The sequence below is a fragment of the Leopardus geoffroyi genome, chromosome B1 (assembly GCF_018350155.1).
Source record: "Leopardus geoffroyi isolate Oge1 chromosome B1, O.geoffroyi_Oge1_pat1.0, whole genome shotgun sequence".
NCBI lineage: Eukaryota > Metazoa > Chordata > Mammalia > Carnivora > Felidae > Leopardus > Leopardus geoffroyi.
The window spans coordinates 28,238,827-28,258,852 of record NC_059327.1 but is presented as its reverse complement, the minus strand read 5'-3'; the positions used below and the strand labels follow the sequence as shown (position 1 = coordinate 28,258,852).

The 20,026-nt window shown below is 35.2% G+C and overlaps 1 protein-coding gene across 3 annotated transcripts in view; it reads left to right on the top strand.

Moving 5' to 3' along the window:
- TEX15 (testis expressed 15, meiosis and synapsis associated) overlaps positions 1-19,202 on the top strand; it is a 101,714-nt gene extending 82,512 nt beyond the window's left edge. For 2 of the 3 annotated variants that reach the window (XM_045456106.1, XM_045456116.1), the window contains exons 8-11: positions 940-8,276; positions 10,597-10,655; positions 12,779-13,896; positions 17,123-19,202. In XM_045456106.1, coding sequence (XP_045312062.1) covers positions 940-8,276; positions 10,597-10,655; positions 12,779-13,896; positions 17,123-17,160 — 8,552 coding nt within the window. In that variant the 3' untranslated portion in view covers positions 17,161-19,202. The remainder of the gene's footprint in view (positions 1-939; positions 8,277-10,596; positions 10,656-12,778; positions 13,897-17,122) is intronic. The other variant, XM_045456123.1, reaches the window with a different exon arrangement.
- Positions 19,203-20,026: the final 824 nt, after the last annotated feature.

Sequence of the window (20,026 nt, the reverse complement as noted above, 5' to 3'; positions counted from 1 at the left end):
GGTGTTATCTATGAATTCTTTATGAATGGCTTACTTGGTAAATATGCATTCTTATAAGTTTCTTTGTTATTATATGTAGTTATTTGTGAAATTTTAGGAATAAATTTCTATAAATTATAAGAGAAAATTTGCTTTCATTGTCAAGATTTTTGTTTGTATATATTATTTGCAGGAATACTTATTTTAGTGGAACAGGGGTAGTGCTTTGCTTTTGCTCCTGGGAAGGATTTTTTGGGTCCTTTTTGATCTGTTTCCCCACCTCATTCCCCTTTCCTTCCTGTTTTCTTTCTCAAGGTAACAGTAGATAAAAGGGGGAGACAATTTTGCCTATTAATATGTAGATTCTATTATTAAGTATCTGAATATACGAAATTAATATAAGAAATACCTAGTCTTTGAGCAACATGTTTTTATTCCTTTTTAATTTTTCTATTCTTTGTATTTGTCAAATTCAAAAAAATTTATGGTAAATACTTTCTTAGTAAGGCCTCTAGGACACAGTTTCCTGGTACATCATTTATATTTTATTGGTTTGTCTTTCATCCTCTTCTCACCTTGCTTTTTCTGAGACACATACTTTAATCATCATTAGGCTATTTATCGAACTTTCATTTAAAACCACTTATGACTGGGGTGCCTGAGTGACTCAGTTGGTTAAGCATCCAACTTCAGCTCAGGTCATGTTCTCATGGTTTGTGAGTTCGAGTCCCACATTGGGCCTGTGCTGACAGCTCGGAGCCTGGAGACTGCTTTGGATTCTGTGTCTCCCTCTCTCTCTGCCCCTCCCCCATTCATGCTCTGTCTCTCTGTCTCTCTCTCAAAAATAAATAAGCATTAAAAAAAGAAAAAACCACCAAGACATGGTTTATTTGAATTAAGGGTTGAATGTAGAAACCCTTTCCTTCCTATTTTTTCTTAATTTTCTTATTATTTCTACAGAAAGAATCTGCTCTCTGAATAACTGTACAGTTGCCAAAAGAATTGGAAAAGGAAAAGATGCTACTGTCATCTTTGAACATTTCAGGAAACCTGTAGATCCATTTGTTCAGGAAAACTGTTCTTGCGGCGCACTAAATTCAGAGATAAATCCTTCCAACACAAATATTTCTAATTCCTATGGAAATGTGAAAAATGGAAACATTTCTATATATGAAACATACGGTGGACAGATGGAGCACAATTTAGCAGAATGTGGAGACACTTCTCGTATATATGATTCAGGTCTTTCATTTATTCCCAGTGATACCAGAGAAAGTGTTAATGGTGACCCCATGTTAAATTTGGCACATCTCAAAAATACTTTAAGTGGTCTTTCTGCTGCTTTCCCCCTTCATAACAATACTGACTCAAGCACAGTCATTACTTCAAAACTCATTAAAGACCCAAGACTGATGAGGAGAGAAGAAAGCATAGGAAAACATAATTATATTACAGATTTAAATGAGATTTTGCCACTTGAGAAGAGTTTAGATTTTGTGAATTCAGAAATAAATCTGTCATCCATGCCAAATAATTCTGCCTCCTCATCTGAAGTTGTGCCTGGTGATCATTCTGTTCTTACTAATTGTTTGGATGCCCCTAGCTTCAAAATTTCTTTTGATGGTTCACAATCTCAAGCTCACAACTTGGACTTTAACAACTATGATTATACAATTCCCAGTAAAATTACCCCAGCAGGACAGTGTAAGGGCCAAGATAATTTTTCCTTTCCAATGTGTTTGCCAAATGTAGTTTCAGAAGTTGAGAACCAAAAACACAATGAGGAAGAAGCCCAGAGATCTGAACTGAGAAGCAACATCCCACTTTTAATTGAAGAAAACAGTGAAGCACATAACTCTTATGAATCAGTGAATATTTGTACAAAAGGGCACAGTAATCACATCTCTCTGGAGTCATGGTCTTCTAATTTAGAAACTGTATCTCAGACTGGTCAGCAAATGTCTACAGCTTTTCCTCTCCAAAGGAAAGAAAGCATACATGAGTACACCCAAAATATTGGAGAAATGAGAGACTTCACTGGCCCCGAAGATAATTCCAAACATGGAGAAAAGCAGGTTTTGTGGAAGGAAATTGATTTTACTAAGGAAGCAAAAGTCAGTCCAGTAGATAATTATATTTCTTTGTACCAAGAATACAAAGAGGATGAGAGTCTTGATTCTTATGGGAAAAATTGTGATCAAATATTAATTGCTCAAGAATTAGAAATACAAAAATCTTCCACATCTACCACAAAGGATGAATATGAGCTAGATCATCTAAGTTTGGAATTACAAAGAGTGGAGAGCCTTTCACAGAAGCATCCCCAACTCTCTTTAGACTATGAAGATAACATTCATACAAGTTTTGGAATTTCTCAAAAACTAATGGAACTAAAACTGGGAAAACCAAATCAAAACTGTGTTAGCGTTGTGACTGATGCTTTCCAGGAAGCAAAAGACATTCCCCAGGTCAAAGAACTGCCAATTGATGCAATTATTTCATCTCATGACATTAAACCAACTCATGACAACTCAGATTATAACATAACTAGAGAATATGTATGTGTCCATGGAAGAAATGAAAATGACCCAGTGTCATTAGAGAACATACAAAGAGACTGTGGAGAAACTTTTCAAATTGATGAAGGTCATACTCTGTTCTGTAATGCAGAGTTGCACGGTGATACACACCTGAATATTGATTTCAGAGAACAAGGAGATAATGATAATGAAAATGAGGCTAAAGAGGAAGACATTGCCTTGTCTACAGAAAGCAGAGAAAATATATATGGAGAGGAGAAGCAGGGTTTTCATACAAACCAAAGTTACACCAACATAGATGAAAGAAGGGAGAATAAAAATTACAACAATGTAGAAATTCTTAGTTCTGAAGAATGTTGTACACTTAATTTGAGTTCGGGGGAAAGACATGTGTCAACAGAAGCTACATTGTTAGAAAATGAAGACACTATGACTGCCACACAACAAAAAGATGCTCCAAATACTGGCAGGACTGTAGAGCATTTGGCTTACACAGCATTTCCCAAAGTTGAGGGGTCTTCAGAACATGAAGCATCAAGTACTGCAGTGCAGACAGCTGGTGCTACGGTGCCTACATTGGGCACAAATCGTGAAGATCACCAAAGATACCAGATTGAAGAAACTTGTTCTTCTGAGAGTCTAGATTTTGGGTTGTTAGTAAAACATAGGGTTTCTGATTGTGAAATGGATATGGATAACAATAAATTACATGACTCATTTCATCAGTCAGTAAGTGATACTTCAGTTCTTCAGAGTTTAAAATTGGAAAATAAGATTGAAGTAGGATTGGAACAGTGTGATGATGCTTTTCTAATTCAACAACATAGCCATAGAAATGATCCATGTGAAGAATTTAGGGCCATATATGAAACTCTGAAGTCTCGTATTGATTGGGAAGGTCTACTAGGAAGCAATAATGGGGAGAGGGAAGTTTCGCAAAGCTCCAGAAGAAACGAGAATAGTGATCAGCATTACCCTAAGAAAAGTATTTGTTTTTATCCCTCTACACAAAAAAACAAAGGAGAGCTCAATCCAATTTTACTTCCAGATTTACAAATTAGAATCACGAATACATTTATGCCAGGATTCAATCCCACTTTTGAATCCCTTGCATTGAAAGATAATTTTTGCAAATACATAACTAAAACCACAGGACCAGAAATAGATGAGGAGGGGAAAGTGTCAGGATTTGAAATGTATTCCCACTGCTCTGGTGAAAATTCAGGTTATCCATGTGAAGATGAATTTGGTAATAGAAGGCAAGAATCAGGACTAGTGAATAAGTCTGAAATTGCCCTTTCTCTTGATGTGAGTCATAATACACAAGTGAATCATGTGTCTGAAAAACAAAACAGTGGACCTTTGCCTACTGAACCCTCTAATGTCACAGCATTAAATAATGAAAGCAGATGTTCCTTGACAGGGTCAAAAACTGATTGTAATATTACAAGTAAAAAGGACACACAATCAAGAATTAGCAAAAGAAAGCGACGTATGCCTTTTAGGGACCAGAACACACCACATAAGGATTTAAGACGTCGTGAAATTTATGGGAAGAAGAGGAGACTAACCAGTCTAGACTCTTCTGAACATTTTTCTTCATTATCCCAAGGACGAATTAAAACCTTTTCAAAGTCGGAAAAACACATCAGGAGTGTCCTTGATATTCTAAATAGTGAAGCATCTTTATGCAAAAGCAAACGTCTTTCCAGAAGACTTGACAGAGCTGTTCTTCATTTAAAAAAAGCTCATAGAAGAGTTCACACGTCTTTGCAACTTATAGCTAAAGTAGGAGAAAAAAGAAAAGGCCCATTACCAAAATCATATGCAGTAATATGCAATAATTTCTGGGAAAGTTGTGACCTTCAAGGTTATAGCTCTGTGTCTGAAAGAAGATATTATTCCACTAAACATTTTTTGTCAAAAAGAAAATCCGGCAAACCAGGAGAGAAAAGAGCTTTGGGATTTGAAGTGGATAAATCATTAACTCATGTATCAAAGCCCAAGTCTTACAAAGCAAGTAGAGCGAGAATCGCAGAATGCATTTCTAAGACAAATATGGCCAGCAGTGTCTCCAGAAGTCACACCACCATTCATGTAAGGGAATTTTGTGATCTTGAGTATCCTGAGTCACAGTTAGCCCTGTGCTCCACATCCCAAAGTGCCAGTCATTCCGCTTATAACAAGAGCCGGATGAGAAATCGAAGATCGTCAGAACTTCAGCTGTTTTCTGGAAAAACTGGATGTCTATTTTCCCCAGCCTGCCCAGATGCGAAAATAACTGAAAAAGAAAATCAAGTTGGCATAAAGTTTTTATCAAACATTAATAAATATGAAAATCCTGAGAACCACTCAGCACACAATAATATTAAGGATGCAGAAAACAATTCCGAGACTAATAAAGTAATAAATACGAGTAATTCAGTATCATTAAGTTGCATAAAAGAAGACAAAGTAAGTTTTAGCACAGACACAAGTTATAATGCAACCTGTATAACACACACAAAGGTAAAAACTGACATAGTTATTTCAGTTTTAGAATCAGATATCAAGCACCTTTTAAATGTTGATGTCTGCACACCAGATAACCTTATTTTATCTGATTGTAAAGGCAACCTGGAAGTAAATTTGCCTGTAGAAGAACGGACAGCTGCTAATCAGAGCTCCAAACCAGGCACTGTTCCAGAAAACTTCCTTAAGGACCCATTAAATCTAACTCTGATAACACACAAAAAGTCTGACAGTATTCCTCAATTGTTATCAACCACAGCAGTGATAGACAGTGAAGGAGAATCTTCAGAATCTTATTTGGATAAACAGAGAATTTTTGCTGTAGATTCTTTTACAACATCCACCAATGTACCACACTGCCAGCCAGGATGTGGTGGAAAGGAACTTCTAAAGACAGAACAATGTTCTTCATGTAATTGCTTCCATATAGATGGGAATGAATCACATGTTCTTGAGGATTCTGAGTTGGGTCTCAGATTAGTAACTGAAGAAAGTAAAAGTTGTAGGAAAAATACAATGAAGGAACTATTTTCCAATGATAGTTGTTTGCTCTTAAAAGATAATGTGAAGGGTTCTTCTTCAAAAAAGTGTATGGCAAATAAAGACATTTGGGACAGAAAAATGTGGAAAGTTAAACAAGCAGAAAAAGCAAGAGATTCACTTCACAAAAAAAGCGTGACTGAAGGATGCACTGTTAAGACTCAGTTCAAAAATCAAAAGAACAAGATCTTAGAAGAATCCTCCTACTTAAGCAAGAAAACAATTAAAAATAACTTGATTGATTCTCATCTAAACGTTGAAAACATTACTGAGGCAGTCGCTTTGAATAACCCAGTTTCTAATCATCTTAACAAAAGAGAGAAAGAAGGGGGAGTTAAAGTTAGTAATGACCCTCAATCTGACTCTGCATTGCATTCGGAAATAGCCTGTAATTCCAAACCAGGCATTATAGGAATGAATCATATTCCTGTTTTACATACTGAGTCTCAAACTTCCGAAGTCTCTACTCCTGAGAAGAAGCCTGCATCATACATGAATGGATTAAAAGAGAAACATTGCTCAGCTAATCATTCAGCTCTTACAGCCAGGCTAGCTCAGATTTTGAGAAGGGCAGATGAAACATCATCTTTGCAGATTCTACTGGAAGAAACTAAGGCCTGTCAAAGTATTCTCCCTTTATTTGTTGAAGCTTTTGAAAGAAACCAAGAATGTTCTCTCGAACAAATCCTGATTTCAAGAGAACTATTAGTAGAACAAAACCTGTGGAATAATTGCAGACACAAATTAAAGCCATGTGCTGTTGACTCCTTGGTAGAACTCCAAATGATGATGGAAACTATTCAATTCATTGAAAACAAAAAAAGGCTCTTAGGAGGTGAACCAACCTACCGAAGCTTGCTTTGGTATGATGAAACACTGTACAGTGAGCTGCTTGGTAGACCACGTGGATTTCAACAACAATCCAACTTCTATCCTGCTTTTCAAGGAAGATTGAAGTATAATGCATTCTGTGAGTTACAAAACTATCATGATCAGTTAATTGAATTATTTGAGGAAACCAAAAGGGAAAATAATTCATACTATGCATTCTTAAAATACAAACGACAGATTAATGAGTGTGAAGCAGTAATGAAGCGTTGTTCTGATTGCTTTGACTTTTCTCTTTCCGTTCCATTTACCTGTGGAGTTAACTTTGGAGATAGTTTAGGAGACCTAGAAACCTTAAGAAAAAGTACTTTAAAGCTGATTGGTATGTATGGGGACTCTCCTAAAGTTGATTCCTATCCAGGAAAACAAGACCATTTGTGGATTATCATAGAAATGATCACCTCTAAAGTTAATTTTATTAAGAGCAGTGAGGCAATAAGTATTAAAATATCTCTTTATGGTCTGGAACATATCTTTTTTGATGCTGCAAAAAGTCTTATTTGGAAAGAGAAGAGAGAATCTTTCAGCAAAATATACTCAGGAGAGAAGAATAGAGAAATGCTACTCAAAATGAATCAGTGTGCTTTTTCTAAGTTGAAAAAGATATATGATACATTGTCTAAGGATTTAAGCAGTGAACAAATTTCTAATACTGTGCTTGAGAATATGGAGATTGCTTCCAGAAAGTCAGATGATCTAATAAACAAAGCACCAGTTACCCTAGAAAACTGTGGGTTTAACAGTACTTTGCTTTCACACCCAGATATCTGTTGTATTAGCGAAATACTAGATCAAGCTGAATTTGCAGACTCTAAGAAATTACAGGACCTCACTTTGAGATGTACCGAACACCTAGAAATTTTAAAAAAATACTTTCAGATGCTGCAAGAAGACAACATAGATAACATTTTTATCACAGAAGAAAACGTTTTGGACATGGTGAAAAACCACAATCATGGGGCCATAATTTTAAAGCCTGCAGCCATTGAAACCTATGTTGAAATTGTCATGCTTTCAGAAACCATTCACTTTCTTAAAAACTCAATGGCAAAGAAACTAGACAAACAGAGGTTTCGAGGTATGCTTTGGTTTGATTTGTCACTTCTTCCTGAGCTGGTTCACTGCCAGGAAAAAATGGCTTCTTTTTCATTTCTTAAAGATAACTCAACAGATGGCCTTTGGAAAGTCATAGAGACTGCTATTTCTGAACTTAAGAAAGATCTGGATATTATTTACAAATATAGTGAAGCTGTTAATTGCTCATACGCTCTTCATTTGCTCTCAAGAGAACTTCAGGAACTTACAGAAATACAAAAACTTCTAAAGAAGTCTCAGTATTCCGTTTCCACATATATTGACTTTGTGCCATGTATAGCATCCATAAATTACGGAAGCACAGTGACAGAGTTGGAATACAGCCACAACCAGTTTTCTGCACTGCTCAAAAATATAATGGCTGCCCCTCGGAAAGATTTAGGGAAAATGGCCCATATTATGAAAGTCATGAAAACTATTGAACATATGAAGATAATATGTACTAAAAATGCTGAATTAACCATTTCCTTTATTTTGTGCCAAATGCTACATAACAGAAAGAAGACTTCCCAACTGCAGGGAAAAGAAAAAACGAATGTGCATGTAAAACCTAGGAAGGATAGCAATAAATCTAGTATTTATATGAAGGTGCCCTCAATTTCAGAGTGCATAATGAAAACTGTTTCAAATTCTTCTGAAAAACGATCTATCACTGTAGACAAATGTGGAGATCCTCAAAAACAACAGAAAAACACTACTGTTTCCAGCTGTAAAAAACAAAAGGTAACAAATGTTTTAAAACAAAAGCCTATGTAAGTATTATTTTTGAGAACAAGTCTACTCTTCAAACAAGTAGTTTGCAGATTGGTAAAAATTGAGAATGCTTGGAATATTACCTTGCAAAATGAATTTACTAACTATAGAATTGGATTAGGGGTGCCTGGCTGGCTTAGTCGGTGGAGCATTCACCAACGGTGGAGCCCCATAATGGGCATAGAGCTTACTTTAAAAAAAAGAATTGGATTAAACAGTTTTTATTATCTTTATAATAAAGTGAAATGTTTCTCTATATGAGAAATACCTTGCAAATACTTATTTTTAAACGTACAATTAAATTTTTTAATTTGGAAAACATTTCTTGGAAGAATGTAAATTTATATAACTTCTTAAGGAATAGTCCAATGTGAATGTGAGTAAGTTAGTAATTTATTGAGTAACTCCTATATAACAAGGCTATACTTGATGTAGTAAGTATTAAAAATTGGCTAATGGAACCTGTGTTCTTGACCATTATCATCCACATGGAAAAATAGGACAGATTTTTTTTCTTAACTTTAGAGAGAGCATGCGAGGGAGGGAGAGGGTCAGAGGAGGGGCAGGGGGGAGAGAGAGAGAGAGAGAGAGAAAGAGACTTTCAAGCAGGCTCCACGTTGACATGGGACTCAATTTCACTACCATGAGATCATCATGACCTGAGCCAAAATCAAGAGTCCGACACTCAACTGAGCCACCCATCCACCCCAGGACAGATATATTTAAATAGATGATTATAAAGGAGTTACAAGAAGTCCTACATAAACAAGTTTTATTTAACAAATTATAGAAAATATTTATTTTATACCTGGCACTGTTGTAATAAATGCACAAATATTAACTCTTTATTCTTCACAAAATCTTTATGATGTAGGTACTGTTATTACCTTATGTAAAGGTATGAAAACAGACACATAGAAAGGTTGAGTCACTTTCCCAGGGTTACAGAGTTAGTAAATGGATATAAAACCAGGCAGTCTAGCTCCAGAGCCCATAATAAACTGATACTTGCCTCTACTCTACCCTCAGAGGCTTCTCTTAAAATAATTTTTTGGGAATTTCAGTTCAGAAGAGAAACCTATATGCAAAATGAAAAATGGGATTTTTTTCTCAGCTTATTGTAATTGTATTTGTTAAACTAATTCTAGACACCAAGAAACCAATCATTTATTTCACTGTGTTTATAGGAAAATGCTTAATAAACAACCAGTTTGTAAGCATACATCCAAAACAACAGTAATACTCCACATCAAGAGTAAAATGAGAATAATAAAAAGGTGTTGTAAGTATTGAGAAGAAAAGTAACAACAAAAAAATTGTGTTTTTTAATTTCATGGAAGAGCATAGGCCAAAGCGTTGCCTTAAATTAGGAAAAAATGGTATTTGATGAAGATTAAAATGAAGAGGGGGTATCTAAGTTATGGAAAATAATATGAGCAAAGATACAATGTTTATTGACATTATTTGAGAAATGAGTTTCAAATTAAGTCTGGAACAAAAATTTAATTTAGTGGACAAGTAGTAAACTAAAGATGGAGACAAATATTGTTTCAGATTATAGAATGTCTTAAATATAGGCAAAAAGAATTTGAACTTCATTCTGTATTGAAGCGTAACATCCTGTGAAATGTGTTTTTCAGTAATTTAAAGGGTAGAGATTCTGAGGACAGTTGGGAGTAGCAAGTCACCCAAGGCTTACAAGAGGGTGCTGTCTGACAGACTGAAAAAAGAAAGTCCAGGGGCGCCTGGTTGACTCAGTGTGTGAAGCATCCAACTCTTGATTTCGGCTCAGGTCATGATCTCATGGTTCATAAGATGGAGCCCCATGTCGGGCTCTGCACTGGCAGCACAGAGCCAGTTAGGGATTTCTCTGTCCCTCTGTCTGCCCCTTCCCCACTTATGCTCTCTCTCAAAATAAATAAACTTAAAGAAAGTCCATATCTGGCAATTATTTAACAATGGAGCTTAAAAACCGGTTTACTAAAAGGAGTATGTATTTTTAAAAAAAGGCAGTGATAAATGGACCCCAAGATTTGTTCTGAGATACGGGGATAAAAAAATATTGTAAATTGTTTATTTCAAAGTTTCTCCAAACATTTAAGACATAATGGGAAGTCCAACAGAATCACTCGTTTTTGAAGGTAGGAGGATCATTAATGAATGTTGTTTTAGACAGTGCATTTTAGATGATGACCAAACAAGCAATTGTAAGTACCTGTGATGAAAATATATAGGTATTGTATTTTATAACATTGCCAATGTCGGTTCTCTTTGTAACTTTTAAACACAGGTTGACATAAAAGATGTCACAAAAATCAACAGAGAAAAGGCAACATTCAAGGATTCCAGGTAGGTTGCCAGCAGACCTATGTGAAGAAAAACTAAACAGAACTAAGCACATACTAAGGAACAATACTAAGACATTTATTTACATACCTCTATTGGATCATACCTGTAACTTAAAGGACAAGAGTAAATTTAGGAGGGGGAGAATAAGGTTTCAGATTATACAGTGCTTTATTAAGATTTAAAGACTTTGAACTTCATTCTGTAAGTATTGAAGGGTAATGTCCTGTGAAATGTATTTTTTAAGTGATTTAAAGATAAGGAAGTTCTGAGTAGAGATAGAAGTAGTAAGTTAGAGAAGAGTGATTTTTTTTTAGAGGAAGAAAGTAAAATTCATACTTGACAGACATTACTTAAAGAATTGATGGGGATTAGTAGCTGGTTGGCTAAAAAAGGAGATGAAATAATATAACAAGTGATTAGATTGAGTTTTTTAAACTTGTAATTGTTACAGACCAATCAGATTTCAAAATTGGTTAAAAGATAGAAATTGCTGACTTATATTACTAAGAATTTGGTCATAAACACGCATACGTATATTATAAATACACAGCTGTTTTCATGAAAGGATGCTTTAAAACCTTTAATGAATTATTTTTATTATTTCTGAACTGAATTATTTTTATGAAAAATTCACTACACTGTTCATATTTTTTCATTTTGACATGAAATGGTCCCACTGTACATGTGGACCATCTCTTATTTCATTCAGCTCTGTAATATTTTCAGTTTATGACAAGCTTCATTTTTTTTCCATGTTTTTTTTTCTGTTTTATGAAGGAGAATGAGTAATATGGAATACAAAAGATTAGCATTCTCATTTCTGTCTTACTTGGTTTTGCTTTTTTCAATACACATTTTATTTACTACATTTCTAGAATCGTTTTCTAGACTCTTGAAATAATTGCATAGTGGCATAAAGATGAATAGGTTTGTAAAGGGTTAACATAAACCACTTCTATAATCATCTTAGTTTTGGTAACTAAATCTAGGTGGTATTTGCTACTCAGAGAATCGAACTTTGTCTCACATAGCGGAAAATAAGTTCAAAGATAAGTTTAATACAGGGTGCTGTCTTCATGGAAGAATATCCTCTAAGAGAGTACATAAAAGAATGACCATACAGGCTGCTGTCAATCTATAGGGTTGAGACATTACTGAAACTTCATTGGAAATGTGATAAAGTCCAAACTGTAGTCTCTGCAAAATGTCAAAGTGTTACATGGGATTGGATGATGATGTAGGTTATCACTCAGCTGCCTTTGAGAGAAGCTGGATTAAGTAAACTATGAGGCTTTTAGTTTCATGAATTGGATATATAAATTCCAGGCCAAAAATTAATTTCTCCTGACTGGGGAGCAGTGATTACTTTTTTCTTTTCAACATGTTCTTTTCCACATGCAATTCAAAGAATTTGATGAGACACCAAAAAAATATAATTATCCTGGGGACCTATATTAGCTATCTGACTCTAGACATTTCCCTAGTGGATACTTCCTTCAGCCTGCTTGAAATTGTCTAAATTTAGGTAGAAATGTCAAGGATATTAAATTGGCATGGTATTCTGGAGGTCTGTGTTTCCTATTGTCAACCTTGAGTAGACAAAATACCTTAGTAGCTCCTGATGACAGTAGGTGGTCTTTTGGCAGGGGCAGGGCACAGCTGGTAGTTTCATCAGTTGCATATAACCATTTACAAGTTGCATATAGTTGCACAAGTTTCATCAGTTGCATATAACCATTTACAAGTAACGAAGATCATCAACAGTTGGAGGTATATGTATGCAAAACTACAGTAAAATATTGGACATAGTTGCCTACTTCTAAACACCTCTGCTAGGAATTGTCCAATGCATAAAGTAATTACAATATTGACTGCACTATATATATTTCAAAATATATTAGAAACACATTTGAAATGTGGAATATTATCACCGTCAGCAGGAAAAGTAGCTAAATTCAAGGCAAGGGAGTAAAACTGGGTAAATAAGTTACATATATACTGCTGATAGAGAAAATGTAAATCTTAAGAATTCTTCTGAATAAAAATTTCAAATACGTGTTTATATTAAAATTGGGGACTCCATATATTTAAAGTTGTTTGTATATATGTGTTACACTTAATAGGACTACAAGATCTCATCTCGAAAGTGAAAGTGAAATAGGACCAAGTTCATCTGACAATCTGAAAAGAAACCATGTATCTCCAAAAAAGGCTGAAATGGAAAGATCACTACTTGGCTCACTTTTACCTTTAAAGAATTTAAAAGACACTTGCATATCAAAGTCAGAGGGCAAAATAGATTTAACTAATATTTCATCTCATACTTCAGAAGATTTCACTGGACAACAGGGAAACTTAAGTAGCATGAAGAAAAGGGATGTGAATTTTAGTGCTGCTGAAACAAAGAGTCATAAGAAAGATTGTTGTTTTGTGAGTTGTGAACAAAAAAGTGTAGACGGCATATTTAGGGACATCCCTGCCAATTTAGAAACAAGTAACAGTGTCTTTGAACTTCAAGATCATGAAATATTAAATTCATCTATTAAAAATTCTGCATGCACCAATCCTTCAGAATCCAAATTTATCCAGGACAAATTTCCTGTTCTTCAAGTAAATAAAACACAGCCTGCAAAAACTGAGTTAAAAGGAAAATGCATGAAGGATACATTCAGTCCCAATACTATACCTGTTGGAGCATCTGGGAACATAACCCTCAGTGTAAATCAAACCACAGAACACTCTTTTTCTGAACAACAGAATAATGAAAATTCCAAAGTCCTAACTCAGAATGCTGCAGCGTGTTGGAACGAACTTCCACAGTCTGCATGTACCCCAATATATAATTCTTCTCAGCACCCGTTTGGAACTTCATATCCTTACTACGCATGGTGTGTTTATCATTACAACAACAGCAGTGGCAGCTCCATTACCCAGACATACCATGGGATAACATCATATGAAGTACAGCCGCCTCCTTCTGCGATGTTGACTGCAATTGCAAGTACCGTCCAAAATGCACATTCTAATCTTTTGTACTCTCAATATTCTGGTTACTTTTCTGGGGAGCCACAAGCAAACGACTTGGTGCCAGTGAATGGGCATTTTCAATCTCAAATGCCTGTTTCTTATCATTTTCAGCAGCCGATTTTTTCACAGTATGCTCCCCATCAAGCGTTCCCACAAGCTGCATACCCTTACCCTCCTGATTCAGGTGTGCTTCCACAAGTTCCTTGGACTTACGGTGAGTTTTATAAGTTTTAACGTTCACTTTATTGAGTTTTTACTTTTATTTTTGTACATTTATGTAAATGGAATTTACAACAGATGGTGATATATATAGCAGTCATTTTTCTGTGTAGATTTGTAGTCTTGTTCCTATCTTCGGCAGTTGAATTATGTTGTCACATGGGAATCTGGCTGTCAAAGACTGGTAATATCACAAATATGTCCTTTAGTAAAACCCAACTTTGGGAAATAAGTAAGTTATAGTTAATCCACACTGCAAAATACAATGCAACAATCACAGAGTTTATAAACATTTTCAATGGCAGTTTTAAAAACTATGTCATATAAATATACCTGTGTAAATAAATGACTAAGGGTGCCTGGGTGTCTCAGTCGGTTAAGCATCTGACTCTTGATTTGGCTCAGGTCATGATCCCAGGGTCCTGGGATCTAGCACCATGTCTGGCACCATGCTGACAGCATGGAGCCTGCTTGAGATTCTCTCTCTCCCTGTCTCTCTCTCTCTCTCTCTCTCTCTCTCTCTCTCTGCCTCTCCCCTACTCATGCCCATACTTGCTCTCTCTTAAAAATAAATAGACTTAAAAAAAATGCCTAGAAATACTGAAATGAAATGCAACAACATTTTAATTTGTTTGCTTCTGCATAATAAATCGGGATTGTGGAGAGTGCTTTTTATATTTTCTAGATTTCCTACTGTGAAAATACATTATATTGATAAGTGGAGGAAAAAAAGAGTAAAAAACCAATTTGGCAAAGAAATTTCAATCTGATAAAGCAACCTTTCTCTCTCTTTTTTTTTTTTTTTTTTAAGAGAGTGAGCTGGGTAGAGGGGCAGAGGGAAAGAGAGAATCTTAAGCAGGCTTTATGCTCAGCATGGAGCATGATGCTGGGCTGGATCCCATGACCCTCAGATCATGACCTGAGCCAAAATCAAGAGTTGGGACATTGAATCACCTAAGCCACCTAGTCGCCCCTCTTTCTCTTGGTATTCTAATACAATATTTGGGCATACGTGAAACAACTTAGTAATTTGCCACTAGAAGTTGTAATTTTTTTCTCTTAAGCACAATTCTATTTATAAAATATCATAATTAGGGGTGCCTGGTTGGCTCAGTTGGTTTAGCATCTGACTTCGGCTCAGGTCAAGATCTCAAGGTTCTCATGAATTCAAACCCTGTGTCAGGCTCTGTGCTGACAGCTCGAAGCCTGGAGCCTGCTTCAGATTCTGGGTCTCCCTCTGTCTCTGCCCCTTCCCCACTCGCACTCTGTCTCTCTCAAAAATAAACATTAAAAAAAAAGTTTTAATATCATAATTAGAACATAAATGTTTAAAATTAAATTAAAATTTATATACACCAGTATTAAATCAAATTTTAAAAACAATTATTAATAATTCTGCAAAAACTACAATTATCCACTAACACCCCAGTATTCTACCATCAGAGGTAATGTATATCATAAGTAAAGTTAACAATCTTTTAAGGTCTTAAATAGAGAAATGTAAGAGAATTTTTTTCAAATTAAAAAGTTATTTCCCAGGTCTCCTGGCTAGCTAGTCAGAAGAGTATGCGACTCTTGATCCCAGGGGCATGAGTTCAAGCCCCATGTTGGCTATGTAGAGATTACTAAAAATAAGTAAACTTCAAAAAAATGATAATAGGGGCACCTGGGTGGCTCAGTCAGTTAAGTGTCTGACTCTTGATTTTGGCTGAGGTCATGATCTCATGGTTTGTGAGATCAAGCCCTGAATCTGGCTCTGTGCTGACAGCATGGAGCCTGCTTCGGATTCTCTCTCTGCCCTCCGCCTCGTGCCCTTTCTCTCTCAAAATAAACATTTAACAAAAAAAAGAATTTTTTTTTGTTTAAAAAAAATCATTGGAGTTACTACTGACACTCTGTGACCTGTAGGGTAAAATTCAAATATTTTAGCTTGGAATGCAGGGTCCTTCACAGTATATGCAGCCTCATCTCCCACCACTTCTACCTTTGTGTTGAGGCCACATTGAACTTCTTGCTGTTCTCCCATATGACAGTTCCTCTTGTACTATTTGTGCACATTTCTCACATGATATGGCATGTGAGTATTATATGGTATTCTAATTATCTCTGTGTCTTTCCCTTCCCACCTGGCCCACCAAATGAATTTAAACAGGACTGGAAATTGTTCATCTAAAACAGAACCTGAAGAAAAACTATACAGGAGAGGAGAAAGAAATAGGAATGGAAGTGGGGAAGTATATGACTGCCCTTTTTCCTTTTTTTTTTTTAAATTTATTTTGAGAAGAAGTGCACACGTGCTAGGGAGGGACAGAGAGAGGGAGAGAGAGAATCCCAAGCAGGCTCTGCACCATCATCACACAGCCAGACGCAGGGCTCCATCCCACGTGAGACCATGACCCAAGCTGAAATCAAGAGTTAGTCACTCACCGGACTGAACCACCCAGGCGCCCCATGTACTTTTTCCTTTTTGATTAACTTGATGTGCTGCTGCTCCTGTAAGGCTAAACACCCAACCTATAGTAGATGTGGCAAACCTATGAATCGAAGTAGAAATTTTCATTTCAGAAGAAGAAAATCTTGAATACAATTGTTTCACAGAGGTTCTCAGTTTGAGCTTTCTTGTGTTCTTAAATAAAAGGATCTCTCCGGAATCAAGTCCAGCTTTGATTCTCAAAAATCTTAATTGTTAACCTGCTTAGTTATATTAATCAAGTGAAAATAAAAGGAAAAGAAACAGTTATTCAAAAGCAACTCTAACAGTGTTAGGCAATAAGCACAACACTCAGTTTTCCTGAGTGCAAATAATCTAGAGATCACCTCTCAGGCTTTCAGGAACTACCTCCTTCTAAAGGTGTGAAAATCCTTGTGACTCATTTATTGATGTTTTTGCTCATGGTGCTTGTATTCAGCACCATAAATGGAACTAAGGGAAGGGGTCAAGTGAGCCCTGTGTGCAAGGCACAGTGAATCCTTTACTCCATTTGAATCTCCCAGAATACCTACGAGGGATGAAGAGATGTTACTGTTCTTTACAGATAAGGAAAGTACTTCTTGAAGAGCCTTAAATAACTTTTTCAGGATCCCATGGCTATCAAAGGGCAGATGTGCAGTTTGAACTCTAATATCTTGGTTCTAACTTAACTCAGGTCTTCCACTAAACTATTGTGTGCCATTAGTCTGTATTGTTAACTTATCTCAAATCTTTGTGGTTTTTCTTCCAGTTCCGTGGCAACAAGAACCATTTCAGCCAAGACAATGAAAAAAAAGGCTTCTGTCTACTGAAATAAAGGGGATTTAACAAGTTTTTCCAAGCATTTTTTACTTAACGTTTTTTTATATATGTAAATGTGGTAGGAAATATAAACCATATAGCCCTGTATAAAATGTTTAAATGTAACAGCGTATCATAGAATGCAATTGGAAATCGATTTCTGACATCTAAAATACCAAAATTAGTTCCGTGCAATATTTTAGTGAACTGTACTAGGCTATTTTCAATATCTATATTTTCAGTAGGCTAGTATTTTCAATAGGTTAATGTTTCAATATCAGAAACATTAACAGTATTTTGAATTTTATATTTTGAAGTGTTTCTATCACAACTGTTAACAGCTTATATAAAGATTCTTTTGAGATTAGTCTAATGGAGTAAGGAGAGTAAATGTAACATTTAATATGATTAAAGTTAAGCAATAGTAGTAAAATCTTTAAAATAAGATTTTTGTAAAGTCTGATATTTTTTGATATATTGTTTATGGTAACATTGTGCCATTTACCTTAGATTAAAAAAGGATTTTTTTACTTTAATTGATCGATCAGACCAATAATTTTATAATTCTTGATACTTCATATAATTTACAATTCTGTGTCTAATGCAACAAATTCCTTTAATTTCAATATTTTCAATTTTTACTTACAATCTATATTTTAATAGGGAATTTGGTTTGCATATTTTCTGTTTGTCCTTGAGTAGAGATTTTTTAAGTTTTTATGTTTGAAGTAGTTTTATATCATATTGAAATTAAAGCACATTTAGCACCTTTTCTAGTGAGCCCTTTCCACAAGATTATTTCTTTTATATTGTATTTCACAATTCAAACTTTTTTTAAAAGTGATTTTGTAGCAAATAATAAGGACTAATTTCTTTAGAATATGCCATTAGTTGTATTTTAGTGATTTAAATAATGCAGCACATAGAGTTTTTTAATCCTGTGGTCATAGATTTTTTTTTCTTTTTCCAGCACTCCACAAAAGCAAAAAATGTCTCAGTAATAATCATCGTAGAACAGGGGTGTAGTGTATAACTATGGTCTTCAGCACTCTCTCTGCCCACTGACATCCATTCCTGTTTTCTGTAAGATTCCAGCTAGAAAGATCCCTCTTGACCTGACCTTTCCCCAAGTGCTAGTGGGCCCAAAAAACGTGACACAGACTTTGCATTGACTAAATCTAATAAACAGACAGCAGAGCCTCAGAGTTTTCTCAGACTTTTTATGTGAGCAAACTTTTTATGCTATCTAGCACAGGCCTCCAAAAAGAGTATAATTCAGCCAAATTTATCGTAGAATAACTAATTTTTCAATTTAGAAAAACAGTAAGAACTCCCAGGGTAAGCCTCCCAGAGTAACCAAATAGGAGAGAATTCAGATTACTTAGGGTTCTTTTCTAACAAGGGGAAAGTAAAGAGGAAAAGTCCAGCCAAGACTGCAACTGAAAGAAGGAATCTGGAGACTACAGAATTAAAGTGATATCAAAATAATACAGGTGGGGGAAGGGGGGTGTTGTCCATACAGTTGTTTTATTTGAAAATAGTGTAAAATTCTGAACTCCTGAACAGGTATTAAAACAGTAATACTAACACTTATTCAAAAGATGACTTTGTCTCAGTCATTTGATTTATGCTTGGTTATTGAAAGATGTTACAAATTTATTACTAAAAATGTCTCTATTAGGTAAACAAGAAGTTAAATGTTAAAAGGATGCTTTCTTTAAACAACATTCAGATTCTATTGATACTGTCTTGTGATATTTTTATTTCATGAGTTTTAATTTCTTCCAAAAAAATGAAAAACACATATCTAAACATTCAGTTACATTTTAAAATCTGCACTTTGAAACAGAGCATGAAAAACTGTAGCATTTTCTTTTTTCCCCCTCTCAAATATGTGCTTTGGTCCTAAAAGTAAAAGAGCAAATTAAAATTTGAGCAAACGTTGTAAACAAACAAAAAACGCTGCTTATTTGTCAATATTATTGTTTTTTGGAACTTAAGAGTTATCTGAATAAACTGAATTCCTTCTAGTTTCAGTGTTTTGGGTTTTTTTTTTCCTATTTTGTTTCTTGACTAATGAGCAAATACATGGTTGGTCCTTGGCTTACACATGCCCATTACATGAAAAACAACCCACAAAGAACTGGCTGAATTAGATGACTGAAGTGCTGGAGCCCTCCATCCACTGCAGCTGGTTTTGCCTTTATCACCTTCCTTCCTTTCCCCTCACTCTACAAACTTCTTTACTGCCTGGAGTTTCATAGGATAAACCAGAGTCCCTGCCTTCATGCAGTTCTCCTGCTGTTCAAGAGACACAAGTAATAAACGTGTGTTTATCACATCATGAGAAGTAATATGGAAGAAACAAAGTAGTGGAATGGAGAATGACTGGATGACACGTATGTAAGCTGATATATTCAGTGAGGTAATCAACCTAACTTCTATATTCTTATGTTTTAATTATATCACTCTGCCTTCCATTGATGTAAAAGTGCCTCTACAACCTAAGTTCTGAATCTAGCCAAAGATAAAACTCTACCTCCATTTCCCCAATGAGAAGATTCCCAAAATTGTTGTTTAGTGAACTTAAATAAATATATAAACTTTTAGAGATATAGATACATGTTTAAATACCAATTGGATATTATATAAAAATATTTAAAATGCTTTTTTTAGCTCATTTTGTAGAACCGTTTTCATTGTATCCTGTCCTGTATCTTCGACATCAATGTCTTTGCCATCATTAGAGCCAATGACAGAATTTTCCAAGGCAGATCGTCCTTACTTACAAGTCGTTTGAGCTGTATGCTTTTTAAATCTGTGTACATATCAAAATTACTTTTCACTGAGGTCA